This window comes from Morus notabilis, unplaced genomic scaffold (assembly GCF_000414095.1).
Source record: "Morus notabilis unplaced genomic scaffold, ASM41409v2 Scaffold382, whole genome shotgun sequence".
NCBI lineage: Eukaryota > Viridiplantae > Streptophyta > Magnoliopsida > Rosales > Moraceae > Morus > Morus notabilis.
The window spans coordinates 313,162-327,995 of record NW_010364200.1 but is presented as its reverse complement, the minus strand read 5'-3'; the positions used below and the strand labels follow the sequence as shown (position 1 = coordinate 327,995).

The 14,834-nt window shown below is 35.1% G+C and overlaps 2 protein-coding genes across 3 annotated transcripts; both read left to right on the top strand.

The window, feature by feature from the left end:
- Positions 1 to 93: 93 nt before the first annotated feature.
- LOC21399442 lies at positions 94 to 4,258 on the top strand. 2 transcript variants are annotated; one of them, XM_024170680.1, is made up of 6 exons: positions 94 to 165; positions 1,086 to 1,143; positions 1,295 to 1,398; positions 3,578 to 3,639; positions 3,734 to 3,792; positions 3,933 to 4,258. In XM_024170680.1, exons 3-6 carry the CDS (start codon positions 1,322 to 1,324, stop codon positions 3,948 to 3,950), a joined length of 216 nt encoding a protein of 71 aa, XP_024026448.1. In that variant the 5' UTR covers positions 94 to 165; positions 1,086 to 1,143; positions 1,295 to 1,321; the 3' UTR covers positions 3,951 to 4,258. The 2 variants fall into 2 exon arrangements, with proteins under 2 accessions (XP_024026448.1, XP_024026449.1); XM_024170681.1 differs by lacking the exon at positions 1,086 to 1,143 and having other exon boundaries at positions 95 to 165.
- Positions 4,259 to 8,248: 3,990 nt separating this feature from the next.
- On the top strand, positions 8,249 to 11,537 carry LOC21399441 (protein SCO1 homolog 1, mitochondrial). Its single transcript, XM_024170683.1, has 7 exons — positions 8,249 to 8,458; positions 8,615 to 8,809; positions 9,091 to 9,181; positions 9,546 to 9,758; positions 10,229 to 10,318; positions 10,573 to 10,705; positions 11,223 to 11,537. The coding sequence occupies exons 1-7, from the start codon at positions 8,303 to 8,305 to the stop codon at positions 11,329 to 11,331; spliced, it is 987 nt and encodes a 328-aa protein (XP_024026451.1). The 5' UTR covers positions 8,249 to 8,302; the 3' UTR covers positions 11,332 to 11,537.
- The last annotated feature ends 3,297 nt before the right edge of the window (positions 11,538 to 14,834 follow it).

The window sequence follows — 14,834 nt, the reverse complement described above, 5'->3', positions numbered from 1 at the left end:
TTGGATTTGGGCCGAGATTGGGGACACACTTCCCAAACCCTTGGGACCCAAAATTCGCCTATTTAAGATGATCCATCAGATCGCGCTCGCCACCGCCGACTTTCAGGGGACAGGAGGTTGGAGTCTGGAGAAATTGATTTCTGTTCATCTTCAACGTCTCTTAAGGTAAAAAAATAGCATCCATTTTAAGGGTTCCATACCTCCGTTTCTTCTTAGGATTACGACCATCTTACTTCTAATTTATTAAGGTTTTCTTATCTATCGTATCGATTAGACAAATCTGTTTCCGATTAGGGTTTAATTGGGTCCGTTTGGTTTCCAATCTGAAACTGCTTTTATGGTTTCCAAAAGAAAAACAAGGGTTTGGGCATAAGGGAAAACTTTTCTGCCAGCCCCAAATACGGAGTCAAAGTTATGATTCTTCTGGTTTCTCTCATCTCCTTGCTTTGTTTTGAGCCCTAATCCCCAAATTTGCTTCGTTATTTCGTTTGCTGCAGGATTGATTTTGCTCAATCTTTTAAATAAGAGTTAATGAGGTTTTCAGTAAAACTAGTTGTGAATCCAAAGCTGGGGATGAAATCTGGAAGCTTGAGAAATAAACTTGGAATTTGATCATTTCCGTAGTAATTGATGCAAGGATATAATCTGAACTTTCTCTTTTTTGCTTTTCTGTGGTATGTATGCGTGAGATGATTGTTGAGTGAGCACTTGTATAGAAGCAGCTGAATATAGAGTTTCAATGGGCTTGTTCTATACGGTTGAACTTCTGAATTCTAAGCGATTCAGAAGCGATATTTAAACTTCTGTTGGGGATGTTTTCATGGCTCATGGTTGTTTCAATTTCTTATGTTAGTTATGTTGTTCCTGTGTTGTTATCGTGGTCTCTGGTGCCTCTTGGTCCTTGCTCTCTTTTTTCTTTCAATTGGTTACTTGGTTTAATGAAGTCTTCTTAACCCAAAAAAAAAAACAAAAGAAACTTCTTTATTATGCGAAGTTTTGACTCTTAAGTAATGATGAAATGCAACTTTGTAAGCAATTAACCATGATAAAGTTACAGTCCAATGACCATATATATGTTTATGCAGCCACTATAGCTACCATGTGGAGTCTTAAATCAGAAGAACATATGTGATGCTAAAAAAGGTTTGAAAAATTAACTCGATCAAATGCTGCTAGAATTTTCAATGAGTATTGCAAACAAAGAGGTTTTAGAAAATAATTATCAGTCAATGATTCCACAATTTCCATTATATTGCATTTTTATGCTGACGTGTTTTGGTTTTCTTCTTGGCAGCTTAATTAGATAGCTGGACAGAAGATCATGGCGGGTGGGAATTTTATGCACAGAGTTGTTTCGTACCTTGTGAATGAGCTTCTTGTCAACAGCCTTGCGAACAGGTAATTACTCTCAAGCCTTTATTTGTTTTATTTATTTACTTTTTTTTGGTATTTCTGAATATCCTTGTATTGTAAGTTCCGGAAGCTTCTTTCTCTGGCCACTAGGATCCTCTGTTCCCAAGTGGCTCGTTCCCTTGAAGCTAAAGGAATTCCAACTTTTAGACTTGCTTTGGCTGTGGCATAAACTTAGTGTGCCACAGCTTTCAACGTTTTGGAAAATTTTTGTCCACTTGACAACTACCTTCTTCTTTTTCTTTTTTTTTTTATTGTTCTCTTGCTTCCTTCCAATAAAGATATTATCGTACTGCCAAGGATTTAATATTTTTTTTTAATATGTATGTATATATAAATTTGAATTTTTCAATCTAAGTCCAAACTTGAAATGCCTGTGCTAGTGATTTGGAGGCTGAATTCGATGAAGCTACTAGATTAAAGCTTCTCGTTTAGGCCGTCCAGAAGGACCAGAACAATCACTGCCTGAACAGTTTGCTCCCAGAAGCGAGAAAAAATCTCGAACTTCTGATGTATGTAATCTGCAGTGTAAAATGTTATACGCTGCAGCTCAGAAGGTTAAGAACATATTCTCTTTGGTGTTTGGATTTTTTCCCCTTTTGTAAACCTTTTCTTTAAATTCCTTTTTTTTAAACTCTTTTTACTTAATGAAATTGATAGGAAAGTTAATTTATCTCCTTCCAGTTTTTTTTATAAAGCTTTTTTTTAATTATTATTATTTTAAAAGGCCTTAATTGTATTGGTACGAATAGATTGGACAAAATAGCTGTCAGGATTCTCCTCTTTGGATAATTGGAGTAATACACATTTCTTAATCTCCTAGTATATCTGTCATGTTATTTTGTTGTGAGTGGGGTTCTTTGAAGTTGATGTTCATCGCTGACTAGTTTAATTATATAGTATTTCTATTACCTTTAGGACAATGCAAACTAGGTAAAGAGGTAAACCTCAAAGTAGTCTTATGGGAAAATTGATCTTTATGGCCCTCCCTATCATTGTTCGTCTGTGTGTCTCTTTCTACTGTCAATGATGACCCTTCATAGGCTTGTAATGATTGCAGAATTGAATGCAGTAATTACTATGGCCTCGTTCATTTCACCAATTCGAGTTTTCAATTCCAGTTTTGCTACAGTTAAAAGCTCTCACAAAAAGTCACATCTAAGGAGACGTTTGGTTCATGGATTAGAATCATGAGATTAGAACCATTTTTGATTTATGTGTATTTTTTGTGAGAGAAAACACTGTAGCGAACCACGAACCATCCCCAACCAAACAACTCCTAACTTTTCTGCTACAGTGAAAAGCTCTCACATAAAATCACATATCAACTCGAATTAAAAACTTGAATCTGCGAACTGAACGATGCCTATATCTAAGGGCTGAGACTATTTTATCTCCTTCTTGCTGACTATGTAGTGGAGGTGGTAGACCTCCTTTTATACTAGGGTTACTGAAAATTATTGGTTGTTATGGTTTGTTCAATTGTCTATTTCATTATAAAAATTGTCAAATGAATGCCATGATTGTTTTCCTTTACCTGGGACTACCTTCTTCGGAAGTGTATTTTGCTGGAGACTCTGAGTCCAGGACTTGTTAATGGTTGTCATTACACATCTGTTATTCTTTTAATATCTCTCCTCAAGTTCTTCATGGATTCAGCGATCCTGTAGGAAGCACTTCCATACTTGCTTTATAATGTTTTAGAAGAGAAGCAATGTGATTTGAGATTCTTAAAAATGGAAATGATTGTTGATACTTCGATGGATGTTTTGGTAAATCTGTTTTCTTGTTGTTGCCAGTGATGACTCTTTGTAGGCTTGTAATGATCGCAGAGATGACTGCAGTAATTTACATCTAAGGGACTGAGGCTGCTTTTTTTTTTTTTTTTTTTTTGGGTCCCCTCTTAAAATTTGTTTTACTGATTGGTAAGTGTAGAGGTTTCGACGCATTCAATATTCCTGATGGATTATTGTACTGATAGCGTTTGAATATTTCTTCTTTTTGTCTGAATCTGTGCATGAGTAATAGTTGAGTATCGGACAAGCTTTAAAGAACCGATACCTCGTGAGATTCCAAAGTTAGTTACTGAGCTTGGTTGATGGAATTATCTAGCTTAGAAACTCTCATGTCAGCTGTCACTAAACCGTTTCTAAATGCATTTTCTTAGCCCTGCATTTCAAAGATTCGCTGTGAGGACATCCAAGAGGATGGAGGACATGTCAACTATGGGTACATTCGAATCGAATGGTTTTCTTACTCAGTATTTTTACAGTAATATGCATAGACTGACTTGATGTGCTTGTAACATGATTTGATCTTACAGCTGTGAAGAAAAGGCAAGAGCTTGCTGAACAGATGAAGGATCTATCAAAGAACTTTGAGGTTGGTTCTTTTATCTAAAGCGATATTTTATTTTTTTTAACTCAGTCAAAATAAAAGAAAGTACAAATCTCTTCTATAGAATTTTACTCTGTCTCAGATCTTTCCTTTGGTGTTTTACTAATCTGATCATTCCGTTGCAGTCTAATAAGCATCAGTGACGCTCATAGTAGGTGAGTGCGAACGTGGAGGGACGCTAATGTAAAGTTCTGTGTTTCACCTCTGCAAGGGTCACAAATTTTGTACATTGCGAGATTTTGGAGACCGATATTATAAATATTTCTGGGCTGTTCAGTGCTATAATTTCTGTTACAATTATTTTTGCGCGCAGTGTAACAAAGGATGGGAAAAACCCGCTGGGATTAAGTTTGATATTAAGACAATTTGCATGATCGGACATTATAGTGTTGGCTCGTTCTATAAAAAATAAAGTAAGAGTTGTGTCGGCTCGGCATCCTTTCACCTCGTATGTTCCTGTAAGCTGATGCTCTTGTACATGCACAAAGTTTCTTTTCACTTTTTCGTCGTTCGTAAGCATGATAAACATTTCCCCTCAAAATAAACAAAAAACATCATAAATATTCCTGATTCTGGAAATGAACGTGTTATTGCGTTGTAGATTCTTAATCAAGATCTAATTTGATGATGCCATGTGAACTGATGGAAGGAAAAATGTTGAAATATTGACTTAATCCCGTGTAAGTGAATCGGAGCACTGTGATGGTGACATACGCGGCCATATTTTTCAAGCTTTTTTTTTTTTTTTTGGTTCTTTCTTGAACTATTTTGTTTGATTATTGTAGCGCGGCATGGCTTGCGGTAGTCATGGTTTGAATGTGTATTTACTAAGGGCCCGTTTAGTTCGCTAATTCGAGTTTTTAATTCGAGTTAAGATGTGATTTTGGGCCCGTTTAGTTCACTAATTCGAATTTTTAATTCGAGTTGAGATGTGATTTTATGTGAGAGTTTTTTACTGTAGCAAAAAAGTTAGATGTGACTGTTTTTTAGAGCTTTTTACTGTAGCAAAATTTGAATTTTAAACTCGAATCGGTAAAGTGAACGGGGCCTTTATGTGAGAGATTTTTACTGTAGCAAAAAAGTTAGATTTGATTGTTTGTGAGAATTTTTTACTGTAGCAAAACTCGAATTCTAAACTCGAATCAGCGAAATGAACGGGGCTTAAATTGTCCAATGATGAGATGCGAGAAACGCTAATAATGAGTTATTTTTCTTTTTGGTAAATTGTCAAACTATTGACGAAGAAAATGGTCCGTTTAAGTTAGTAATATTAGATATAAGATTTATCAAGTAAAGTGGTTAATTAATATAAGTTTTATCAATTAGTTTAATTAACCAATATTTAATTTAACAATTAATTTAAGTTTGTAATGAATAGTTGAGCATAATGTGGGCATTTTTAAAATATTTTGTTCTATTAGTTAACAAGTACATACGAGAATGAATGATTATTATGCGATTTGTAAAACAATTCCTATTCCCCTCCCAAAAAAACAAAAAAACAAAAAAACATAGAAAGAAAGAAAGAAAGAGAAGACAAAGTATAGGCCACCCACCCTTGCCTCCTTGCTCACTGTGGTCAGGGTCGTGCCTCCTTGCGGCTCACTGATGGCAACATGTGGGTTTGGGGCTACGGTGGGCATCTCGTCTACCCGCCGCACGAAGAAAAACAATCTTCGTCTCTTTCACATTAAGTTGTTTAAGTTGGTGGGACGGGTGGATCTTTTCCGTCACTTGAATTATTTGTTGGATATCCTCAGTTAGTTATCATATATCGGCATGTACAAAACATCATACTTAATATTACATGTACAATATAATATTATGCATCATATTCAATTTAAAAATAAGACATAATTAAGCGTGTGGGTTGTAGCCCTACATGACGAAACCTCAAAGGCTATCTGATGCAGCGCGAGGGAGCTGCAAGACATATCAACCGGTTAACCGGTTGGACACGTGCGGTTAACTATTGGAGGGTGGAGTCTCAAGATTCGAAGATTGGCGATTAAGCAATAAAGGCCTCGTTCACGGACTCGAGTTTTCAATTCGAGCTGAGATATGACATTTTTTTAGAGCTTTTTACTGTAGTAAAAAAAGTTAGATATGACATTTTTTGAGAGCTTTTTACTGTAAAAATCTAAAATTGAAAACTCAAATCGGTGAAATGAACGAGACCTTAGTTTCTAACTTCTTAATTGTTTCATTTTCTTTGTTTCCTTTTTCATTTAAGTTATTTATGCACTTCTTCTCTTTAGTTACTTTTCCATTTTAGTTTTCTTTTTCTAGTTTCTAAAATTAGTTTTGAGGTCGTTTCCTTTTAGTTTGTTTTCAATTGGCTATTTAAAGTAGGACTGACAATCTAGGTAATAATACGACGACACGACTCGAAACTCACACGAAATTAATGAGTTTGAGTTTATCATAAATAAGTTTGGGTCAAAATCATATCAAACCCGTGAAACAAGATTAAATAGCGCGTCATTTTCAAGTTGACCCACCAATCCGCAATTGACCTGTCGTAACTCATTTATTAAACGTGTCATATTTGGATAACACGAATACACAATATAATTATAACCCGTTTGTTACCTATGTTGAGAATCAACTTAGAAAATAGTTTGAGAAATGGGTTGACACGACCTTATTATCACTCATTTTATAAACGAGTTAATAAACGGGTTATTAGAAACAGGTTGACACGACACTATTATGACCTGTTTAATAAACGGTTTAGTCGTGTCGTGTTGTGTCAACCCGCCAATATACACGTCGTGTTTGGGTTTTATTTTTTGACACGAATAATAAACGGATCGTGTTCGTGTCAAGTCTTACCGTGTTAACTGAAGAGGTCAACACGACACGAACACGACATAGCAACACGAATTACCACCCCTAATTTAAAGGCTTTATCAGCATTGTATTTATCAGTTGAATTATTAATAAAATCTGAGATTATTCTCACCAATTGCTTGTTTTTCGGTATTCCCACGAATCAACGAATTACTTGCACTCTTGTTTTCTGATATTCTATGTGTATCAACAGACTACAATTTATTTTCAAGCTTCCTCTACATCACTATAGAGCCCTGTGAAGTAGCAAATCAGCCCCTCCTTGGTAGGATTGCAACATCCCTCTACTACCCAACAGCCGTGGGTCATTGTGGTGGGCAAGGAAGATTTCTTTCAAATAGAATCTTTGGTAGGCAATGAAAAAATGAACTATTGAAAATGTTTTATTTTCATCCGTTCATGTGAAAGTGTCCTTTTTGCATACTTTTTTTAATCTGTGTGATTGATTAGATACAATGATCAGAAAATGAAGCAACAAGAAAGATCTTTCTTTTAATAGATTTTTCATTTTTGTATTTTGAATTTTTTCAAGTAAGGGGTTTTGTTTTGTTTTGTTTTTTTTTTTTTTTGCGTGGAGATTTTTTTAACTCAAATTCCATTTAGTGAAAGGGGTATTTGCATCGTTTTAAATATCAAAATTTGAAGGATTTATTTTTTTTAATGGGTAGATATATTGCCACACCTATTCTACTTTGCTCACACCCTTTCTTACATCACTTAAATACACATTTTGATTATCAGTTGTCACATCCCTTTTATTATTTAAAAAAAAAAAAATCCTACAACTAAATTGTATTGTCTCTCCTCTTTTCACCCACCAACCATTGCATCTATCATTTTTTTTAACAACCGTTTTCTCAACTAAATTGTATAGGATGTATTTTATAAATAAAAAGATATATGTTTTTCATTCTTTCTAAAAAATGCAAGATGAAAATCGTATTTCATTGGGGATATATATAGTTCTTTTTTGCTTACATCATGATAAGGTAAGTTTGTCACATTTTAATCCCAACCTACTAAATTTCTTCGATTAAATTTTCTGTTGGAACTTGTAAGAGCGGTGTCCAAATCCTAATTGCTTTAAAATTTTAATGTAAATTAGAAAAATAATTTGAGAATTTTAATAGTGAAACAACTTATTTTACTTTACTAATTAGAGTAATTATTTTTAACTATTAGATTTATTTTTTAATAATTAAATTTATATTGATTCATATTAAAAATTTACAACGCGTTACATAAAATTATTTCTAATAAAAATTTAACTGTTAAAAAATTAATCAAATAATAAAAATATAGTCTATCCGTGAAGCAAGGACCAAGGAACAGGTAAAGGCATCGTTCAACTCACCGATTCGAGTTTAGAATTCGAGTTTTGCTACAGTAAAAAGCTCTCAGAAACAGTCACATTTAACTTTTTTACTACAGTAAAAAACTCTCACATAAAATCACATCTCAACTCGAATTAAAAATCAAAATAACAAATAAATAACAACAAATAAACAACAACAAAATAGCCCGAGAGAAATCAAAATATAAAACCCTCGTCTGTTGTATGCGGCCAAAGTAAAAGGGTTTTAGTTTTTTCATTTGCGGGAAGATCCAGAAGCTTTTCTTCTGTTCCTTGCTCAATCCATTAATGGCGAATCTCATTTCCAAAAAATCTTCCAGTTTTCACCACATTTGTCGCTCTCTTCTTCACCTGCACGCTCTGTCCCGACGCCCGTCGCCGTCGCCGTTTTTGCCACTCCACGAGGCGCTTCAATACCGAGGGCCTCTCGCTCTTCTTCAGTCGGTGCGTTTCCTTTCCGTAATTTCTCATTCTCTTTTCTTTTCTTATTCTTATGCGTTTGATTCTAGGGAATATATATATATATGTAACCTCTGATTTTCCAAAATTTCCGAGTAAAATTCAATGAAAAAGCTTTTTTTTTGTTTTATAAATGTAAAGGTGTTATTACCTCGAGGGCTTGGAACGCAATCTTTGGTTGTATATCAGAGATGTCTATTTTCAACAACCAGTGATGCTAAAGTGAATCCAGCTAATGAAGAATCAAAAACAGCGGGAGAAGCTAATTCTGGTAAAGAAGAAAAGTCTGGTGAATCTCATCAGAGCAGTAATACTGGGAAATCCGTCCGAGGAGGGGTAAATATTTATAGTATTTGTGTGGATATATAAAGTTTGGAAAATGTTATTTATTTTATGCAACAATGACGCTAGAAAAGCTAACAACAAGAATTTAGTTAGAGATTTGTAATTCCGGACTAGTGTTACACCTTTCTAATGTCATTGTTAAATAGAATAAATATCATGTTCCGCCTTTCATTTCTGAATGTTACGGAGGATGTTCCTTCGCGAGACAAACCTTATAAAGTTTTCTTTAGAGCTGTCGCCTTTCTGACCTTATTATGTTGAAATTTTTGCAGCCAGTTTCGTGGTTAAGTTTCCTTTTGCTGATAGCAACTGGAGCAGGAATTGTCTTGTACTACGACAAGGAAAAGAAAAACCATATAGAAGGTAGACTATTATGGTGAGTAGGATGTTAGTTAGCTGTGATGCTGACTTGGATCTCAGAGTTTAATGAAAGTGATATAGTAATGGGTTTAAATCGTTCCGGAAAATTAACTTAGATGTATACAAAGGCGCTATTGTATACAAAGGCGTTATTGCAATAGTGAGTAGAATTTGTTTTAATTGTCTTTATTTAAAACATCAAAATATTTTCAGGAGCTGGGATGGCACATGCTTGGAGAGGTTATTGGTAACTTTGATGTTACTAGAATGATCTTAAGGATTGTTTAACCTAAACGTCACTTGATTTATTCATTTGTAGTAAAACTTCATTTTTTTACAATCTTTTCCTGTATTTATTTTGCTGCAGAAATATATAGCGCTTCTAAGGAAATAATACATGGACCATCTGTGGGAAAAGCTGCCATTGGAGGGCCGTTTAATCTTATTAACCATGAAGGGAAGCGTGTAACTGAGAAGGATTTCTTGGGAAAGTGGAATTTGATATACTTTGGTTTCACTCACTGCCCGGATATCTGCCCCGATGAGCTGCAAAAGTTAGCTGCTGCAGTTGATAAAATAAGTGAGTTGTGTTTTTGTTTCTGGACTCAGTTACAGAATAAACATTAATTATATCAAGCAGATCAAATTCTCATTGTCAAGATACTTCGACACTAATTTCATTTTGGAATTAATATTAAGAATTATAAGAACTTGATGTGTGTATATGTTCTATCTTCCATGACTACTTATGTACTTATGACTGAGTATTTTACACGTCCACTGCAGCCGCACTTTGTCATCTTGTAATTCTCATAACCTTTACTCTTTAGAAAGTCATTTCTAGGTGTTTCCAATAATCAAGTTTTGCGATCTTTCATCATGATGTACTGGGAAAGTATATGTAACTTCCTTCATAGCTCTTATTGCAGCAATTAGGAATTTGGATGAGAGGTCAAGGCACTTCATCTTCTTAATTTCAGCTATATGTCAGCATAACATGTTTTTCAGAATACTTTCCCTTATTTTGTTTTTGTGTCGACTATGATGCAGAACAAAAAGTGGGGATTGAAATTGTACCTGTGTTCATCTCTGTTGATCCTGAGCGAGACACTGTTGAGCAAGTTGGTGAATATGTCAAAGGTGATTTTGAAAGAAGAATTTTCTTGGGTGTTCTTTTCATAGGTTTCAGTGGAAAGCTGAAACTGAAATTCAAATTTTTGTGAGCAAAAAAAATGTAGGAAAAAAGTCGAATTGTGATTTGAACCTACAAAAAGAACGGGCCTAATAGTTATTTATCCGAATGAATTAATATCTGTTATTGTTTGCTTGTTTTGATGTTTATTCTCGTCTTCTTTATTTCAACTTTTCCCCCTTGTGTTTTGTTTACTCTCCAGAGTTCCATCCAAAGTTAGTTGGGTTAACTGGCGACTCAGATGAGATACGGAATGTTGCTCGTGCATATCGAGTGTATTATATGAAGACGGCAGAGGAAGACTCCGATTACCTTGTCGACCATTCTATTGTGATGTATGATCAAGTTTTTCATGCTTTGTTCTTCCATTTTTGCGTATTATATGATATCACCATATGCCAACATTCAGTGGCAATTTTGAAGGGGGGTGATGGCTGAAGACTTTTTTTATGACTATTGAACTCTGTAACGTATTTGTTATTTTCACCTCAATTTGTCATCATCGTCACAAGATAGTTTTTTAATTGCATTTCTTGGTTAGTTTTTCTAATTAGGGGTCTAGAACTTTTAGGCCATTTAATACTTTCATCTCCTGCAGAACTTCATTCTCAATTTTAAAATTTCAATGATAACCTTGTTGAACATTTCTAATTGCTTTTATTTTATTTTATTTTTAGTGAAATTCATGGCTTTTTTTATTTAAGGTAATTTATGGCATGTAGGGATTTGCCAACATTGTTAGTATCTAGGCATGGTGTTCTATGTTATTTTATTATTTTATTATTGCGTTCTTAGGTTTTAGTCCAAATGATTTATTTCTAATATAAGAATCTTTATGGAAATCCTGTGCAGGTACTTGATGGGTCCTGACATGCAGTTCGTAAAATTTTTTGGCAAGAATAATGATGTCGATTCATTGACGGACGGTATAATCAAAGAGATAAAGACCTACAAGAAGTAGAAAGATATCTTGTTCTTTTTTTAGAAGTACTTTCCGAATGATTTATTCCTCATTTATGGAGGCCATGCCGCTTGTTAAATGGTATTTTTCTTCAAAATGATTTCTTATTCAAGTTCATAAACGTGAGAGGTACATGCAGTTTTAAGATACTGCTGAGAGCATTGCGAAACATTTGTTTTGTTACTAAGTAGTTTTTTTTTTTTTTTGGTTGGGAGGGAGTTTTGTTACTAAATAGTTATAGACTACCATTACAGTAAGGTACTACGCGATACTGATTCTGTAGTAAAAAAATTATGTGATTATTTTTTAGAATTTTTTACTGTAGTAAAATTTGAATTAGTGAAATGAACGAGACCGTATGGGGATTGTAACCCCTTCTGTTGGGTAGAGATGTCAAATGGGCCGGGGCGTCTATGGATGGCCCGGCCCAGCCCGTAATAGTGCTTGATTCGGCACGGTCCGGTTCGCTACTGTTCCGGGCCGTGCCGGCACAGCACGTGTAATGGGCTAGGGATGGGCCTCAACTTCTCAACCCGCGGCCCAAGTACGTGGAGGCCCGTGGCACGGCCCTTGTTCGGCCCGGCCCAAGCCTTGATACGGCCCGGCCTAAGCCTGCGTAATGGCCCATGAAATAGCCCATTTCATTTGGTCCAGGGAGCCCTTCGCAGGCCCAACGGGCGGCACGTGACGGGCCTCCCGTTTGGCCCGTCACATGCCTCCTGTTTGGCACGTGACGGGCCAAACGGGAGGCCCGTCACGTGCCGCACGTTGGGCCTGCAAAGGGTTCAACAGCAAAAAACTGAAAATTCACCCCAAAATTCCTTATAAATACCTCTTAATTCCACCATAAATCGCACACAACAATTCACTCTCAACTTCTCATCTCACTCTCATTCTATCTCTCAACTTGTCTCTTTGATTTTGATTCTAAGCTTCTCTCTCGCGTTCATTCATTTTCTGGCTCTTTCATTTACAAAGTTCAATCAAGTTCTATCAATTTTCAGAAATTGCCGCTCAAAACTTCTCTGATTTCACTACTCTTCCTGAGCTTGGTGATGAGCCATTTTATGAGGATGAAATGATGCCTCCCAACCCCACCCTCACTGAACCAGAAAATGTTCCGGTTGATAATGCTTCAGTACACAACGAGGAAGCTGGAGAACACAGCAGAGGAAAAAGACCGCAAACTTCTCCGGTATGACAACATTTCACCGAGGAGTTCCGACCAAATCCAAAAACAGGTGAGATGAAAATTTGTGCGGTATGTAAATGTTGTAAAAAGTACTTTTCTAATAAAAAATGTGGGGGTACTAGTCATCTGGATAGACATTGAAAAGTATGTCTACCGTTGCACCAGGGTAGGAGTGTGGACTCCTGCCAACAAACACTATCACTCACATCACAGGGGTTACAAAATTTTACATACGATGCACAACGTGCTCGTGAGGCACTAGCTAAATTTCTAGCTAGTGCCGAATTGCCTCTTTCTTTTACAGATGATGCCTCATTCGAAGAATTCATCCAGACAGCCTTTTCCCCACAATTTAAACTGGTAAGTAGAAACACAACTCGTTCTGATTGCATGAAAGTTTTTTATGCAATGAGATAATCTCGTGTTGATAATTTTAGGACTTTTAATGCTACTGTCTCTTGCACTTCTGATATGTGGGAGGGGTGCAATAAAACTGGATATTTATATGTCACAGCGCACTACGTTGATGACGATTGGGTTTTACAAAAAAGAATAATTGATTTTCGTTTATGTCTATACCCTCATAACGCAACAGCTATTTTTAATACAATAATGGAAATTTTTGAGTTTTATGGGATAGAAGATAAAATTTTAACAATTACTTTTGATAATGCGTCAGCTAATACAGCTACAATTAATCTGTTTAAACGTAGTTTGAAACCAGCATTTGGAGGGAAAAATTTTCATCAACGGTGTGCATGTCACATAATTAATTTAGTAGTTCAGGCAGAAATTGAACATATTTCAGCTAATCTTACAAATATTAGAGAATCATTATCATTCATATCTAGTTCTGGAGCTCGGCTCTAAGAATTCAAACAATATTGCAGGAACAGCCAGATGCGCCCAAGAAAGTTTCCAACTGACGTGAGACATAGGTGGAATTCAACATATATAATGTTGAAAGAAGCACTCTCATATTCACAGCTTATCATGACATACGTAAACAGTAAGAACGATCAAATTTTAATTTTCGATCCTGATTGGCAGATTGCTGAGTATTTTTTTAAATTTCTAGAAGTTTTTTACAATGCTACTGAATTACTTTCTGGAGTTTATTACCATATTGCACATTTAGTTTTACATCAACTATTTAATATTTCAGAAACATTTTCTTATTATAGGGATACATAACTTTTTGAAAATATAGTTAACTTAATGGAAAATAAATTTAAAAGTTATTGGTTAGGTTGTCCCATGTTATATGCATTGGCAACCATTTTAGATCCTAGGTGCGGAGTAGATGAAACTGAATCATTGATGACTGCTACCGCAGAGAATTTAGAAATAGATATGCAACTAAGTATTACTGACGCTAAGAAAATGTTAGAAAAAAATTTTAGTTTGTATGAAGCAAAATACATCACAGGTCAAAAAGAACAGGGAACTGTTGGTAGCTGAATCAGAAGTCGGCTGTAGAAGCGTGGGGAAAAGACGGATCGTGTATAACAAAAATTTTCATAAAACTTTTGAGATACTCTATAGATTATATTAATTTATGCATGAATAAATTAATCACATTAATTTATATATAGAACTTAATCCGTAAAAATACCTGGAAGTCGACTCGGATGATAACTTGAGTTCTTTGACCATGAACAGTCCTTACTCCAAGCTTTGTGTTTAGAATACCAAAGTTTTCCACGTCGATTCCTTGATTCCACGTAGACGTGTGTGTGGGCACACGTGAGACAAAATAAGTTTCTGAAACACTCAAATTTCCACAAACACCAACGCATGCACGATGTGGAATTTTTTTGAGAGAAAAAATTTTCCTCTATTTTTTCCTATATGAATTTCGGCCACCAATCCAATTAGGGCTGAATAATGTTTTTCAAAAATTGTGTCCACAATTTTCTATCATTCTCATATATAAAGAGTAGAAGTCAAACTTCAAAAAGGAATCAAATCTCTATCTCTTATTTGAATTTGGAACAACAAAATCTCCTCTCATTATCCCTAATGTGGCTAGCCACCCTAAGGGTTTTCTAACCTTGTGTGTGTGGCGTCAAATTAGATAGGGAAGGAAGAGACTTTATCCTTTATCATGTAATCTAATTTTAATTCAAATTCAAATTCGAATTTAAGTCAAACTTAAATTAATTTGAATTCTAAATTGAACAACTTATCAAATAAGTTCAAAAGGATAAATTTAAATTATGTTCACAATTCAAATTTAAATTTAAATAATCACATTATTTAAATAATAATTAATTCTCAATTAATTATTTTTTGAGTATTTAATTTTAGA

Coding starts and splice junctions, on each gene's coding strand:
- LOC21399442 (XM_024170680.1), top strand. CDS start 1,322: ATGGCGGGTGGGAATTTTATGCACAGAGTTGTTTCGTACCTTGTGAAT. Junction 1,399..3,577: donor GTCAACAGCCTTGCGAACAG/GTAATTACTCTC, acceptor GCATTTTCTTAG/CCCTGCATTTCAAAGATTCG. Junction 3,640..3,733: donor GGAGGACATGTCAACTATGG/GTACATTCGAAT, acceptor TTGATCTTACAG/CTGTGAAGAAAAGGCAAGAG.
- LOC21399441 (XM_024170683.1), top strand. CDS start 8,303: ATGGCGAATCTCATTTCCAAAAAATCTTCCAGTTTTCACCACATTTGT. Junction 8,810..9,090: donor GGAAATCCGTCCGAGGAGGG/GTAAATATTTAT, acceptor AAATTTTTGCAG/CCAGTTTCGTGGTTAAGTTT. Junction 9,182..9,545: donor AAAGAAAAACCATATAGAAG/GTAGACTATTAT, acceptor ATTTTGCTGCAG/AAATATATAGCGCTTCTAAG.